This window comes from Ahaetulla prasina, chromosome 1 (assembly GCF_028640845.1).
Source record: "Ahaetulla prasina isolate Xishuangbanna chromosome 1, ASM2864084v1, whole genome shotgun sequence".
Taxonomy (NCBI): Eukaryota; Metazoa; Chordata; class Lepidosauria; order Squamata; family Colubridae; genus Ahaetulla; species Ahaetulla prasina.
The window spans coordinates 270,835,749-270,851,633 of NC_080539.1; the positions used below are offsets into that span (position 1 = coordinate 270,835,749).

The 15,885-nt window shown below is 39.8% G+C and overlaps 1 protein-coding gene across 2 annotated transcripts in view; it reads left to right on the forward strand.

Annotated features, from left to right (window-relative positions):
* Positions 1-15,885, forward strand: part of TUB (TUB bipartite transcription factor) — an 81,765-nt gene that overhangs the window by 45,622 nt on the left and 20,258 nt on the right. For both annotated transcript variants that reach the window (XM_058159272.1, XM_058159263.1), the window contains exons 6-10: positions 1,927-2,048; positions 4,260-4,451; positions 9,852-9,964; positions 10,486-10,600; positions 15,613-15,711. In XM_058159272.1, the coding sequence (XP_058015255.1) occupies positions 1,927-2,048; positions 4,260-4,451; positions 9,852-9,964; positions 10,486-10,600; positions 15,613-15,711 (641 nt within the window). The remainder of the gene's footprint in view (positions 1-1,926; positions 2,049-4,259; positions 4,452-9,851; positions 9,965-10,485; positions 10,601-15,612; positions 15,712-15,885) is intronic.

The following is a 15,885-nucleotide window of genomic DNA, read 5'->3' on the forward strand; positions in this document are numbered from 1 at the left end:
AGCTAAAGTTTCATTATATGCTTACCTGTCCCTCCATACAAAAAATGCTAATGGGTTGTATTGTATTCTAATGTATCCAATAGAAAAACTTAGTTTGATATGCTACTATCAGTAAGCAAAATTCATAAAATACGGCAGATGGTTATGCTTGGCAGCCAATTAGCTCCTCTCCAACTGATACTTGAAATATGTCTGATTCCTCCAACGTCAGTGCCTCTGCACATACCATCTAATAAGCAACAGAAGGAAATTAGAAAATTATCTGGCAGATATTTTGTATGCCCTACAGTTGTTCGGTCCTGGATTGAATTTATCTGCTTAAAAAGTCTGCTGGTAACACCAGAATTTGCCATTAACTAATGAAGCTTCAGGAACTCTTGTTGTAATTTGGGTTGTAAAGTGTTGTAAAGTGGGTAGGAAATATGGATTAGGCAGATATGCACCAAATGTTTCATTTAATATTCTTTCCAAAACCTATCGTTAGCAGCATTAATTATTAGGAAATACTCTGCTCCAGGGGTGAAATGCTCCCGGTTCGGACCAGCTCAGCTGATCCGGTAGCGATGGTGGCTGCTGGTTCGGAGGACCGGTAGCAAAAATCCCTGGCCCTGCCCCCCCTGCCTCTGCTGAGCCGCACCATCAGCAGAGGTTTTTTACTTTTAAAAGTTTTTCTTCAGCCGAAACATAACTTTAAAAGTAAAAAAAAAAACCTCTGATGATTGCGGGGCTGAGCAGAGATCATCAAAACCTTTTAAAAGTTTTTTTAAAAAAACCCTCTTCAGCCGAAGGGGGGAAAAAAAAGACAGAAACCACGAGGTTTTAAAAGCCTCCTCTGGCAATCCCAGAGGAGTTTCCTGATCTTCACAGGCTTTTAAACTCACTTTTTAACAGCCCCCACTTACAAGAACCCCCACCCATGCCCAGCCAATTCCCCCTCTTCACTTACCTATAATTACTGCTCTTTCGACTGGCAACGCATGCTTTCTTCAGCTATTGAAGAAAAAAAAAAGCTTGCTTTGACTTCCTGCTTTGCTGAATGAGGAACTCTGGGAGTTGAAGTCCACAAATCTAAGTTACTAAGGTTGGAGACCCCTGTTCTAAAAAAATAAATAAAAATAATAAAATAAAATATTTGTGCAGCTTTCTGAAATTTGGTGTGTTTCTGTAGTGTTTCACTCTAACTACACAAACACACAAAATCTCACAAAGCTGTATGTGGCATTGTGTGTGTGTGTGTGAGGGAGAGAGCGAGCGAGAGAGAGAGAGTCAGTTGTGTTGTGTGTGTGTAAAGTGTGAAAGTGTGAGGTTCCTGCTTGTTGCAGGGGCCATTTTGGGGTGAAGTGCAGCTGCTTTTACATTGTGTGTGAGTCAGTTGTGTTGTATTGTGTGTGTGTAAAGTATGAAAGTTGGTTTTTGGTATCTCTTATTGTTTTGTATATCTTATTTATTATTTTTATTATTTATTGTTATTGGCCACACCCACCCAGTCATCTGACCACCAAGCCACGCCCACCAATTAAGCCACGCCCACAGAACCAGTAGGGAAAATTTTTAGATTTCACCCCTGCTCTGCTCTTTAGATTTCATTTCTTTTTCAGTGAATCAAGTTGAAAGAACAAATAACATTTTGTTACATTTTACCAAAGTCCCACTTAGTCAATGCTGTTAATATTATTGTAAGAATATGAATATGAGCATACATTAGTAGATCTTACAAGGTCTTAAAAGCATTATTGATAGATAACTGCTACACTGCACTAATAAGAGAAACATAAATAGGTGCAATCAAAGGTATGCTTTTTCTAGCACTTCAAAACTGATGGAGATGAGAGGCTCTGATATAGTAAATACAGTGCATGTTCTGAGAGCAAGCAGTTTGATTATGCAGTAGTTATATGGTCTTTAAATATAATGACTATCTCTTAGGCATTTCAAGTAGCATGAATTTTGATGAAGAGGAGGATGAGGAGGATGAAGATAGCTCAAGTTCCTCACAGTTAAATAGTAATACCCGACCAGGTTCTGCAACAAGCAAGAAATCAAATAAGGTGAGTGATCTGATGTGGTGGACTAAAAAATACCTCAGAATTACCTAAACCAGATATTTAAAGTAATGTAGACTTATCTTGTCTGTATGGATTCTTCATAACAGTTCTCCGCTTTAAAAGATTTAATGTCTGTCCTGAGCTCCTTGCTAAAGTATAGAACCATTTCTTATTTTATTTACTCTTTTCACTTTTTGGATGCAACTGTAGCACCACATCTATCATGTGATATTCCTTGGTTGTGAAGATGGAACAAGAATCCACACCCATTCTTTGCAATTTATTCTATTAATTCTTTCATGTATACAAAGCTGAATAAAGTTGTTTATAAAAGGATAAAAATTTCACAACAGAATCTGATTAGCATTCTGTGAATGGTGGATGATTGGTGGAACTGGCACTGCCAATGAAGATACTTTTTTAAAAAAATGTAGCATATAAAATAGAAAGTTTTAGCATTGAAGCTTAAATATAGTTTAAGTTTCATGAGCTCCATGACTGTCTTCTAAAGCAGGGGTCACCAGCCTTTAGGACCTGTGGGACCACTACGTTCATAATTTTAAATCCTGTGGACCACTAATATGATCTGCCTAATGACCAGCTGGGTGGGCATGGCTAGGTGGTCATGTGATTGGATGGGCATGACCAACTCCTCACCTCCCCGCCAAGGATCCTTAGGGCCCCAATAAGAAGCAGTCATTGGAGCTAAGCAGCTATCATGAGAAAGAGTTGGCAAAACAGCTGCTTCAGTTCAAATTGGATCTGACTGATAAGGAGGCTCAGCAGAAGCACCTCACTGAGGACTATGAGTATAGGCTTTCCAAGCAGAGGGAAGACCTGCGGGAGTGCAAGGCCAGGTACCGGTGCCTGGAGGCTCAGTGGGCTGAGATGGTCAGCCAGTTCCTGGCCATGATACAGTCCCACTGGAACAAGGCTCCCCGGCTCTTTGCTACCAGCAGCACTTCCCTCCAGTCTTCACCCAAAGCCCCACACCAGGAGGCCAAAGCAGACCCCAAGTTGGAATTTCTCTCCCCCTCTGACCCACACAAAAAGACCCAAAAGGGGGAGACTCTCTGCAGCAACCAAACATTCATTGCAAGCATCCATTCCAGGGGCTGTAATTTGACGACCCCTGATTTAGTGCAATATTAAAAATGCAAATAATTTTTCTGTGGACCACCAAAATTTTCTCACGGACCACCAGTGGTCCACAGACCACCAGTTGGTGACCTCTGTTCTAAAGTTTAGAAAGTAAGTGTAGCCCCTTATAAAATGTACCCTTACCCTTATAGTATTGATCTGTTGCCTACAAAAATCCTAAATTTACTCCCAACAAGATCCATGGTTTTTAATAACTAGGATGGAAAGTAGCAAAATAGTGGTGAGATGGGAAGCATTTAAATGTAATAAATGTATTGATTATAAATAAGTATTGGTGATGAAATGTTTTACCAAATACCATATTTTATCTTATATATATATATAAATAACTAGGAATTAATAACAGTTAAGGGAGAATTTAAATATCATTAGTTTTCATCATTATATTATATAAATATAATAATAACAGATCTTATTATACTGTTAACTATTTTTTTTTTTTACAAATATTCCTTTTCTTCAGGTTTGTTTTGAGTCCATTAAGCTCCTACCAGCTAAATGGTGCTATGCTAGGCTGCAAGCCTAAGACCAACTAAAACCTATTAAAATTCTTCTGAGCTGGTTATCATCCTTACATCTTCCAGCAAGACTTTGTAAATTTTCAAATGGTGTTCTTTGCTCCAGCAAAGGTTTGAGTGAAGCATTTCCTGGAAACATCGTTTGCAAAACAATGCCCCTCTCTTGATTCCAGGATCAAAGAGAAGCAGGCTTCTTGTGCTGATTTACTGCATTTCATTTATGCCCTGCATAACTTCATGTGATGTTTACAATACCTGAAGAGTCTAGATAAGAGGCAGTCAGTAGGCTGAAAAGCAACACAAGGTGCTTCTTCAAGGCACATTCAGTACAGCTTTTCAGATCGCATCCAGTTTTGTTCCATTGCATTACATTCTCCCATGTCGTCTTTTGTGTGGAAAGTGAGCTGTCCAGAATGCATGTATGTTCTGGGTTGCTTATGTTACCTCTAGAGAACCAGATTTCCATTGAGAGTTATCTCTACATGAATGGCCGTTTGTGTATTTTAAAGTGAGGCAACTTTTCTTGCTCTTCTAGGAAACAGCATCAGGGCCCAGCCCTTCAACCAATAACCCTGTAATAGATGTGGATGATTTGGAGGAGTTTGCTGTGAGACCTGCTCCTCAGGGAGTTACTGTCAAATGCCGAATCACAAGAGACAAGAAGGGAATGGACCGTGGAATGTACCCCACCTATTACCTCCATCTAGAAAGGGAGGATGGTAAAAAGGTCATAAAGCATATTTTCTTGGCTGTCAAAAAAGTAACAGTATAGAAAGCACACAGAACCTAGAACTTGCATAATTATAGGCATTTTTAAATGGGAGGGGGAGGTTGTATCCCTTCACAAGTATTTGGGGAAATGTAGATGAAAAAGCAGCATGTCCTGAAAAGCAAGAAAGGATATCTGAGAAAAAATAAAACTATCTGGACACACTTTAGGCCAAGGGTCTCCAACCTTGGCAAGTTTAAGCCTGGTGGACTTCAACTCCCAGAATCCCCCACCCAGCAAAGCTTTAGGCTACAATCTTTTTTGTTGTAAGTCCCATTAAATTCAGTTGAAATTGTTTATGAGAAGATTTCACTGCAGAACTGAAATATGAACCTCCTCTGTGTCATACATTCTTCATGATTACAGTGTAAGTACTGAATTGTTTATCGCGTCACCCATTCAATTACTGAACTTCCACAACACTCAGTCTCAACAATAAGAACTTCCCTGCTGGTTTCGGCAATGTCTATCTTAATCCAGCACTTTGCTTCTTGCAATAATCAATCACATGTTTCTGGAGTGTTCACATATCCTTCCCCCACCTCATTGTTATCCTGCAGCTGATTGGCAGGCTGCTCCTGACATACAGCTAACATGGACTTCATAAATGATAACCTCTGAAAGTCCTGTCTTCCATGAATTTATCCAGCCGCTATGACAAACTGTTTAGAAAAAGGAGATACAGTTGGAAACTCACAAACAGAAGAGCAGACAAGAATAGGGGGTTTTCCATGGCTCTTTAGCAAAGAGAGGAACAAGTTAACTTCAAATGCTGGACAGTGAAGAGGGAGCAGTGATAGTGATTTGCCAGGCAGATGCTATGCTTGTAATTTTAGCAAAAGAACATGCTAATTACCTACATGGAATGGAAGAAATGACCCCAGGAGGCTTGAACAGGAGAATGTTCAGCCATGACAAATGTAAGCCTACCCGCATCTGGGTCAGAAAAGTAAAATGTGTACATATAAGGTTGGGGAACCTGGCTTAGTAGCAGACATGCGAAAAGGATCTGGAAATAGTATCATTTATACAAGAGTAAGCAGCTGCTAAGAAAGGCAGTGCAATCTTGGACAGCATTTGTAGAATCATTGCATCCAGAACATGGAAATAGTAATGTGCTGTTTGGACTGCATTTCAAATATTGTGTCCATTTCTAAGTTGGAATGAGTTCAGATAAATGCTATTAGAATGATAAAAGGTCAGAAATCGGGGGGGGGGGAAGAGATGATGATGATGATGATGATGATGATGATGATGATGATGATGATTATACCGCCCTTCTCCCGAAGGGCTCAGGGTGGTTTACAGCCAGGTAGAAAAAACAAAAATACAAACATTAAAAACATTTTAAAAAACTAAATTCAGTTTGGCTAAGAGAAACTAAAAACTCTAATAAAAACCCCATTAAAACTATTAGGCCAGCCCTGCGCGATGAAACAAAAATGTCTTCAGCTTGCGGCGAAAGGTCCGGAGGTCAGGGAGTTGACGTAACCCAGGAGGCAGCTCGTTCCAGAAGGCAGGAGCCCCCACAGAGAAGGCCCTCCCCCTGGGGGTCACCAGTTGACATTGTCTGACCGATGGCACCCTGAGGAGACCCTCCCTATGGGAACGCACTGGTCGATGGGAGGCAATTGGTAGCAGCAGGCGGTCCCGTAAATAACCTGGTCCTATGCCATGGAGCGCTTAAAGGTGGTAAACCAGCACCTTGAAATGCACCCGGAAGACCACCGGCAACCAGTGCAGCTTGCGCAGGAGAGGTGTTACATGGGAACCTCGAGTTGCTCCCTCTACTACCCGCGCAGCCGCATTTTGGACTAGTTGGAGCCTCCGGGTGCTCTTCAAGGGGAGTCCCATGTAGAGAGCGTTGCAGTAGTCCAGGCGGGAAGTGACGAGGGCATGAGTGACTGTGCATAAGGAATCCCGGTCTAGGAAGGGGCGCAACTGGCGTATCAGGCGAACCTGATAAAAAGCTCCCCTGGCGACGGCCGTCATATGCTCTTCTAAAGACAGCCGTACATCCAGGAGGACGCCTAGATTGTGAACCCTTTCCATGGGGGCCAATGACTCACCCCCAACAGTCAGCGATGGAGTCGGCTGACTGTACCGGGATGCCGGCATCCACAGCCACTCAGTCTTGGAAGGGTTGAGTCGAAGCCTGTTTTTCCCCATCCAGACCCGCACGGCCTCCAGACACCGGGACATCACTTCAACGGCTTCGTTGGGGTGGTTAGGGGTGGAAATGTACAGCTGTGTATCATCAATGTACAGATGACATCGCACCCCCAAACCACGGATGATCTCACACAGTGGCTTCATGTAGATGTTGAACAGGAGAGGCGAGAGAACCGACCCCTGTGGCACCCCACACATGAGGCGCCTCACGGTCAAACTCTGCCCCCCTGCCAACACTGTCTGTGACCGGTCAGAAAGGTAGGAGGAGAACCACCGAAAAACGGTACCCCCCACTCCCAACCCCTCCAGCCGTCGCAGCAAGATACCATGGTCGATGGTATCTAAAGCCGCTGAAAAATCTAATAGGACCAGGACAGAGGAACAACCCCTGTCCCGGGCCCTCCAGAGATCATCTACCAACGCGACCAATGCTGTCTCCGTGCTGTACCCAGGCCGAAAGCCGGACTGGAACGGGTCAAGATAGACAGTTTCATCCAGGTACCAGGGGAGCTGTTGCGCCACCACATTCTCAACAACCTTCGCCACAAAATGAAGGTTGGAGACGGGACGATAATTCTCTAAAGCAGCTGGATCCAGGGAGGGCTTCTTGAGGAGGGGCCTCACCACCGCCTCTTTTAAGGCAACGGGGAAGACACCCTCCATTAAAGACACGTTGACAATTCCCTGAAGCCAGCCTCGTGTAACCTCCCAGGTGGCCAGTACCAGCCAGGAGGGACATGGGTCCAATAAACGTGGTCGTGTTAAGCCTCCCCAATATCCTGTCCATGTCCTCGGGAGCCACAGCATCGAACTCTTGCCAGATAACGTCATCAAGAACTACTTCCATCATTAAAGAACCTGGAGATGTTTAACTTGCAAAAGTAAAAGGGTTAAGGAGAGATAATGACACTAACAGTTTAGAAATATCTAAAATGCCGTTATACAGAAGAATGTGAACTTTTTGGATTCTAAGAGCAGAAAAAGGGCCAACTAATTGAGAGAAAGTAAATTGAAGCTGAATATCAAAAAGAATTTTATGACAATAAGTTACTAAACAGCAGAAGAGTATGCTAGAGTAATGGTAGACTCACTACTGCTAGAAGTTTTCAAATGGGTTAGTTAAATAGCCACCCATCTAGGATAATTGAGTAAATTCCTGCAATAGACAAAACTACAGTAAGAGCAAAAGAAGGAACACATTTTCATCTTTTTCTGCTACATTGCTAAAAACCAGGCATCTTAACTCCAAGGTTTAGTAATTAATTTGAAGAGGCCTAAGCGTTACCTGGCCTCCACCTTGCCAGTTTGCATTCTAGCTAGAAGAGTTACAAACCACACAGCACGAATATCTGTTTTAAAAAATAGAGTTTCTTAGAAAATACAAACAAAGATATGAACATAGATGGTTATTTGGCTAAAAGAAAAGAAGTAAGTTGCAAAAGAGGAAAAATGATCAGAAGGTAACAGGTATCATCTAACTAGGCTTCAGAAAAAAGATAAATTTTGAAGGAAATCAGGTGCTTGCCTTGGGCATGAAGAAATAAAATAAAATTCTTTGGTATTTACTTACTATACCCATTTAATATTCCTAAAGGTCGCTGTGTGTTAGAGTTCCTATTTCCTGACAAATTTCATCACAACATGGAGGAGATCTGTAATTTGTTCTTTCCTTCTCCAACAAGCAAATCCAGCTTCGTAATATACTTGTAAAGTACTCATTTGCTATTTAATTTCAAGGAGGGGGAAATTGTTCTTGTTCAGAGGTTTGATTAACCAACTTCCCTTTTTCTTGCCCTTTAGACTTAGATGGAATTGGTCTATAGGTGTAATGGTCTGTGAGAATGTCGTAGGGAGACAGGAGGAAAAGCCCCAGACTAGACAATTGTCAGATAAGAGGCAGCTGAGACCACAGAAGGAATGGAATAGAAGGGTTAGAAGAGACCCTCCCTAGTTTATGGGACTGTAAAGAGGGCGGGGGAGATACATTTTCAAACTTGCAATATTCTATTAATGTAGCCTTACAATAAAGTGAGAGTAAGTATTTCTGGATAGGCCTTTTTCTGGACTACCTTGCAAGGCTGGCAATAGTGTATGTTATGATTAAATGGTATTAAGTGTATTTAACCATTACCATTTGAGCATTAGTTCTAGATACTCTGAAACTGATAATGCATCATCTAAGCAATTTGCATGGAGAATTCATGTTATGACAACTCTCTGACCAATAAGCAGTACACCAAGTTATTTTCATAGGCAATAGCAGCATTTCTGTTGGGATATTTATTTCTTGTGTCTATCCCAACAGGGAGTGAACTTAGAACTTTCTGCATGCAAAGCACAAAGCACGCACTCTGTCATGAAGTGCCTCTTTCTTCTTTTAGTGTACTTTGATATGCAGGCTGAAACTCTATTGTGAATTGGTACATTGCAATCCATCCAGATGAGTCCAGCGTAAAGCTGAAAATATTTTTTTTTAAAAATCTAAATGTTATGTCATGCTTTGCAGTTGATAGGTAGATTCATGAAGGTTGACTCCACAGTACTCTATTTGCCCAACTGGAAGGTAAGTCCACCCCCCTCTGGCAAATAATTACCTATGAATTGATAGGTGAGTGGGGGGGGGTCATCTTACATTCCATGAGAAGAAAATATAGATGTAGATTCAGTGCTGCAAATGCTTTGGAAGTTAAGTTTGAAAATTACCCCTTGTTGCTTGCCTGGTGAATTTCACTCTGTTTATGCTGTCTAGATATAATGTCAAGTGGCTGATAAGTTAAAACTCCTTGCAAAAAAAAAAAAGAGCAAATGGGAATAAACAGTGCTTTAAATACACTGTTTAAAGTCTACTTTGTTCTTAGATAATTCCATGTTTGGATTTTTCAAATTATTTACAACGGGATTCTGCATTCTGATCTGAACTGGAAAATGTTTTCCTTTCATTAAAAGGAGACTATTTAAGCGGAATGTAAATCTTTAACAAAATGTTCTAGGTTAATTATTTAAACCATCTATAATGGATCCAAGAGAGTAAAATTCTCTGCTGATTTTTTTCAACCCATTTTTGCTAATTCTCATTTTCTTTAATTATTCTTATTGTCAAGAAAAAATCCTCATGATTTCCTTTTTTCAATGGTTCCACCAGATTCTGCTTAGAATTTGACTTTTTTTTAAAAATATATGTTTTAGGTATTTTTATTAGCTGGAAGAAAACGGAAAAAGAGCAAAACCTCAAATTACCTCATCTCCATTGACCCAACAGACCTGTCACGAGGAGGAGAGAGTTTCATTGGAAAATTAAGGTAAACATCTACTTTTAAAATGTATGCTTAAGTGTGAAATGGTTTGAGATTTAAGGCAGTTCAAACCCCTTTATGTCCCTGCATGTAGGTCAAAGGGAATAAGCTCTATACTCACTAGCACTGATACTATTGCCTAGTTGGGTAACAAAACATCTGCAAGCAAATAACCAAGTTCAGAGAACATCAAGGATTCTGTAGACTTGAATTTTCCCAGTTCTAGTCCATATCCTTGTTATACAACACCTAATAACTTAGAAAATGGATACATTTAATGTCAAAACAGAAGATTTAGAGAAGAGGTGGGGAACTATTGCCCCTTTATGACTTGTGTACTTCAACTCCCAGAATTCTTGAGCCAGCGTGACTGACTCAGGAATTCTGGGAGTTGAAGTTCACAAGTCATAAAAGGTCCATAGTTCCCCACTCCTGTTTTAGGGGAAACACAATTCCAGCTTTCATGATAATAAATAAAGTACCATATTTAGTACTGGATAGTGATTACTCTTTTACTTCAATAATAGGTCAAATCTCATGGGGACTAAATTTACAGTTTATGATAATGGCGTTAACCCAGTGAAAACAACATCGAGTTTGGAGGCAAGTAATCTACGCCAGGAGTTAGCTGCTATTTGCTATGTAAGTATTGTCCTATGCAAAAAAGCAAATGTGTATTAGTAGAATAAACAATTGTTGGATTGAGTAATAAAATAACTTCAACATATTTATAATTCCAGAATACATACTTCATGGATTCTATGTAAATAATAGTTACTGCATACATATGCTCTTTGCATCAGGCGTTTTACAGCTTCACACTTACATATTAGGGGTATATTAGTACCATAACAGCATAGTCTTTGCATTAGAATTGAACATTATAAGATTCATCTACTATTATAAAATGGCATTCCAGTATTCTCATTTTTAATTTCCAACTTTCATTTCTTTCCTGTTATATTTTTTATACTATGGATACGAATTGCCTTTATTTATCTGTATGCTACTCTAAATATGTCTCCAGTGAAAGAACAAAATATAATTTCTTTTAAAAAGAGGCCGTAGAACAATCATTTTTACAAAATAAGAGGATGTTCAAGGGTTCTGTGCAATATTAAAGGAATTATTTTTATTCAGGATGATGGATATCTTGGAAAAAGTACAGCCACAGCTTGGAATTACTGGGGGAAAGCAACATCTAGATTGATCCAATTGGTTTATTCCTGTGCCAAATAGTATTTAATATGATATGTAGCTCCTCTGCTGCTCTCATTTCCAGGAACACAGACGACGAGTACGACCATGAATAAAAAACAGATTAAGCTTTTCTTTGCTTTCTATATTGGCCTGGCAGCATGATGATGCTATTTAACATGACGTTGTATGTAGCATAGTTCAATTTTAACCGAAGCAATGACTAAAAGGCTAAGAAATACTGTGAAATTAGCCATTCTGTCACTTGTGCAAGGCTTCTCAGCTGCATGGACTTGGCATTGTTCAACAAGGGGTTCTTAGTATTATTTGTGGAGTTACCTTTTATAGCAGGGGTGGGTTCTACTTACTTTTACTACCGGTTCGCATCGTGCCCGTGCGTATGCGCAGATCACTTTTGATGACTTTCGGGTCAGTGGGCGGAGCCTCCCGCCAGTTTTACTACCGGTTCTATAGAACTGGTCCTAACTGGGGGCAACCCACCACTGCTTTGAAGCCACCATCTGTAAAACATCTACAGTTTACAGTGCGCTGAATTGGATGTATTAATACTGGTTTCAAGTCCAGCATAATTAAAAATGGTAAATAAATCCATTGATTCATGAAGGTGACTGGATGAGTCATCTGGCTACAACAAACATTCCCAGAATTTTCTACCCTGGCATGACTTTTCCCACTGAAACCCTGGGTTTCCCTGAAGCAAGAATGATTCACTGATGTTTTAGATGCATGTGATCATTAAGATATAAAAAGAATTAAAATACATTCCAGGGAAAGTCCCTGTCAATAAAATTCTTACAAAATCTTCTTTAACCGTATTTCTTGAAAAGGAGAATTAGGTAACAAGATCTGAACAACTAATACTTTGAGTTTAACACTGAATTTATTCCTTGATTTGCTAGGCTGGGGTCTTCATAAATCTCTTATTAATTTGAAGGACAGGAGAAGTGACTAAACTTGTTCTTGATAATGGAGGAATATCTAGATGTACTGAGCCAGCATTGTTTTGCAAATTATTATTAGTTTGCTCAAAAGTCCAGAAATGTTTTAAATAACATTTTCTTAAAATAAAAGTTAGCATTTATGTTGACTTTAGAAACCAGCGGGAAGCATTCCTGATGTAATAGATCATCTTCTTTATTCTTTAAAAAAACTGAAGTGTGTTCTAATATAATGGCAGAGGTGCCAAATTAACACTAGAATGATTCAAAGTTACAGTATGGAAACTCAAGATTCAAAATTCATCTTCCACCACAAAACTCACAAGGTGAATTTCAGCCAGTCACTCTCTCTAAGGCAGGGATGTCAAACTCAAGACCCGGGAACCGGATCCAGCCCGTGGGGTGCTTAGATCTAACCAGCAAGGCTGCCCTGGAAACAGCAAAGGACTGTCCTGCGGTGCCTCTGCGAGTGAAAATGGAGCAGGTGGCCCTCTCAAGCTCCGTTTTCACTGGCAGAAGGTTGCAGGAGGCCATCACATCTGAAAACAGAGCTCATGAGGGCCATGGGCCCTCAAGAGCTCTGTTTTCACTGGCAGAGGGCTGCAGGACGTCATTGCAGCTGAAAACGGAGCTTGTGAGAGTCAAGGGCAACCCTTCTGAGCTTCATTTTCACTGGCAGAGGGTTGCAGGAAGCTGTCTCAGCTGAAAACAGCTCAGGAGCCTGGCGCTCGGGCCCCCACAGGCACCCCTGACATAAGTGACGTCAAGCTAGCCAAGCCCAGCCTGGTCACGCCCACCCTGGCCCCCCAAGATCAAACACAACCCTGATGCTTCCCTCAATGAAATCGAGTTTGACACCCCTGTTCTAAGGCAAACTACCTCATAGAGTTGCTGTGGGAGGAAAATAAAGGAAGCAAATAAAATAAACAGCATCCTCCATTTCCAGTCTGGCAAAGGCTAAAATAAAATTAGGATTCTTTGCTACAGATAATCATTTAAGGCAATTTAAGATATTTCCTTTTCCTCAAAATATTCAGGATAATCTAACCTTAGTGAGGAGTAATAGAAATGAAGAATTACCAAAATAAAGCAACTCGTATGCTTTTTAGGTCATATATTTTAAGGTTGCTTGGTATCAGGAAGGTTTCTAAAAATATTGCTGGGTACAATGGAGAAAAACCTCGTTGTAAATTCCTTTTTAAACCATGCTCAATTGGAGTGACCCAGGTTGAAGAGAAACACAGAAGCACAGGACCCTGGGCATGTGGTTTTTTTTAATCTCTCCCTAGAAGAGTTGAGAAGATGTTTTATTTTGTAAAAACATATAAAAGTGATATGTATAAGTTTCTGTATTCTGCTTTAATTAGTTGTGATCGCTGAGAGGTTATGTAGAATAGAATAGAATTTTTATTGGCCAAGTGTTATTGGACACACAAGGAATTTGTCTTGGTGCATATGCTCTCAGTGTACATAAAAGAAAAGATACGTTCATCAAGGTACAACATTTACAACACAAATGATGTTATATTATTACTATATACTACCGGTATTAGTAATGATAATTACTATCAAGACAACTACTATATTCTATACTATTACTATTGAATATACTGTACTCTGGACCTATTATCTATATATTATGCTCTATAGTATTACTAGCATGCATCAATGTTTCTTTCTTAAGCTTGTTCTTTCTTAAGTCCCTTCTCTCTGAGATTTCTTTTTTTATTGGCCAGCATGTAGAGCTTCGCATTTTTTTTACACTGTGCTTTGTGTTGCTGGACTTCTGTACTCCCCACTCCCCTCTTTTGGACTATCCACTTCTTCTGAAGGAAAAACAGTCCTTTCATTTGGCTGCTGTACTTGGTTTGCTGGTGGCTTCAGGACACATGTCTCCTCTCAGACCTGTGTCAAGGTTGCAGCTGTTTTGGCAACTCTGCCACGGTGATGCTGGTGAGAAGACTCAAATGAGAGGGAAAGGAGGAAGCACAGCTTTTTTTTCAAGCAGCTTGCTTTTGCTCACACGAAGACAATAAATTCCAATATTCTCTTTAAAAGATGGTACTATAATAGCACTGCTAGTAAGAAAAAACCGCATTATGATTTTAATAAAACCTTTTCCTATTCATATAGAAAGTTTCCAACATTCATCCCACCTTTACAAATTATTCTGTTTTAATATCCATTAAGGGTTGAATTGTTGATTAAATCCTAGATGCAGAGATTTTTCATAATGTTGTTTAAGTAAAAGCAAAATAAGCCATGATTTTGCTTTCATTTTTCATGTTGCTATTGGTCATTAATACAGCTGCCACGGCACCTAATGGTCACTGTCAAAACTGCAGTGGTAGAGGAATTCTAAATAGATCTTTAGAAATACAGTCACATTTGGAAGGAGAAACCATCTGTTGTTGATCTCTTGGCCATTTAAATACGGATCAGTTTCATAAAACTGTTATTTGGAACTCAGCTCACGATTAACCAACTGGCTACAATGCCTTTAATTTTTTGTTGAAAAGAGTGTAATAACAAAAATAAGCAGACGGATTTTGCAGCCCTGACATATTCAAATCTGCTTCAGATAAGCAATAAGCAGAATCTGAACATTAACTGCCAGTTGACAGAGGAGGGAGTTATGGAACAAGATGTACCATGCCTAGACTACTTTAGTACACTCAGTAGTAAATTTATTATTTATTTTATTATTTATTTATTTATTTACATTTATATCCCGCCCTTCTCCGAAGACTCAGGGTGGCTTACAGTGTATAAGGCAATAGTCTCATTCTATTTGTATATTTACAAAGTCAACTTATTGCCCCCCCAACAATCTGGGTCCTCATTTTACCTACCTTATAAAGGATGGAAGGCTGAGTTAACCTTGGGCCGGGCTTGAACCTGCAGTAATTGCAGGCTATTGTGTTCTAATAACAGGCTGCTTACAGCCTGAGCTATTCCGGCCCTTATGAAGAAAATGAAGAAAAAAAAACATGACTCCTTCCCCTACATCTCTCCCCTCTTATTTTGTCACATATTTTTCAATATGGGTGCTATTCTGAGATATAAAATTAGGTGTCTAAGAGCTGAGCCCATCTTTGTCCTATAGCATCAGTTTGTAGGTGTCCTCTATTTCTCAACTTTGGCTGATAGATAGATGCAATATAGGTGTCCCCCCCCCCACAAAATGTTTTGATTTTAATTTCCAGAACACTCATATGGTCTCCTTACTTAAAGAACATCAGGCTGAGGAACAATGCTTTAAAGTGACTTACTTTAGTAGATTACCATGGCATGTATCAAGTGCATTAGAATGATCAAAGCACTATGGTATATAAATGTTTAAAGTGCTAAATTATGTTGTTGATACCTTAATGACACAACTAAAATGCAGTCAGTACCAAATTCTGAGCCTATTTATGTTTTTTCCTTCCTTCCTTCCTCCCTCTTAGATAAAGGTCTATTGTATTTTCAGTATTTATTTTATTGTCTTAAAAACAGGAAACAAATGTTTTGGGGTTTAAGGGTCCTCGTAAAATGAGTGTCATCATACCTGGAATGAATATGGATCATGAGAGAGTTTCCATCAGACCACGGAATGTAAGTCAGTCACCATTATCCCAATCACCATAAGCTAGCTCAACTAAGTTTAAGGATGCAATTACATGTCAGTCCTGGGGGACATTGGTTTTTTAATTTCCTTCTTCATAGGTGAAAAAGCAGGTATGCCCAGAATTCATTTACAAATATTTTCATGGCCAATGAGGACAAATT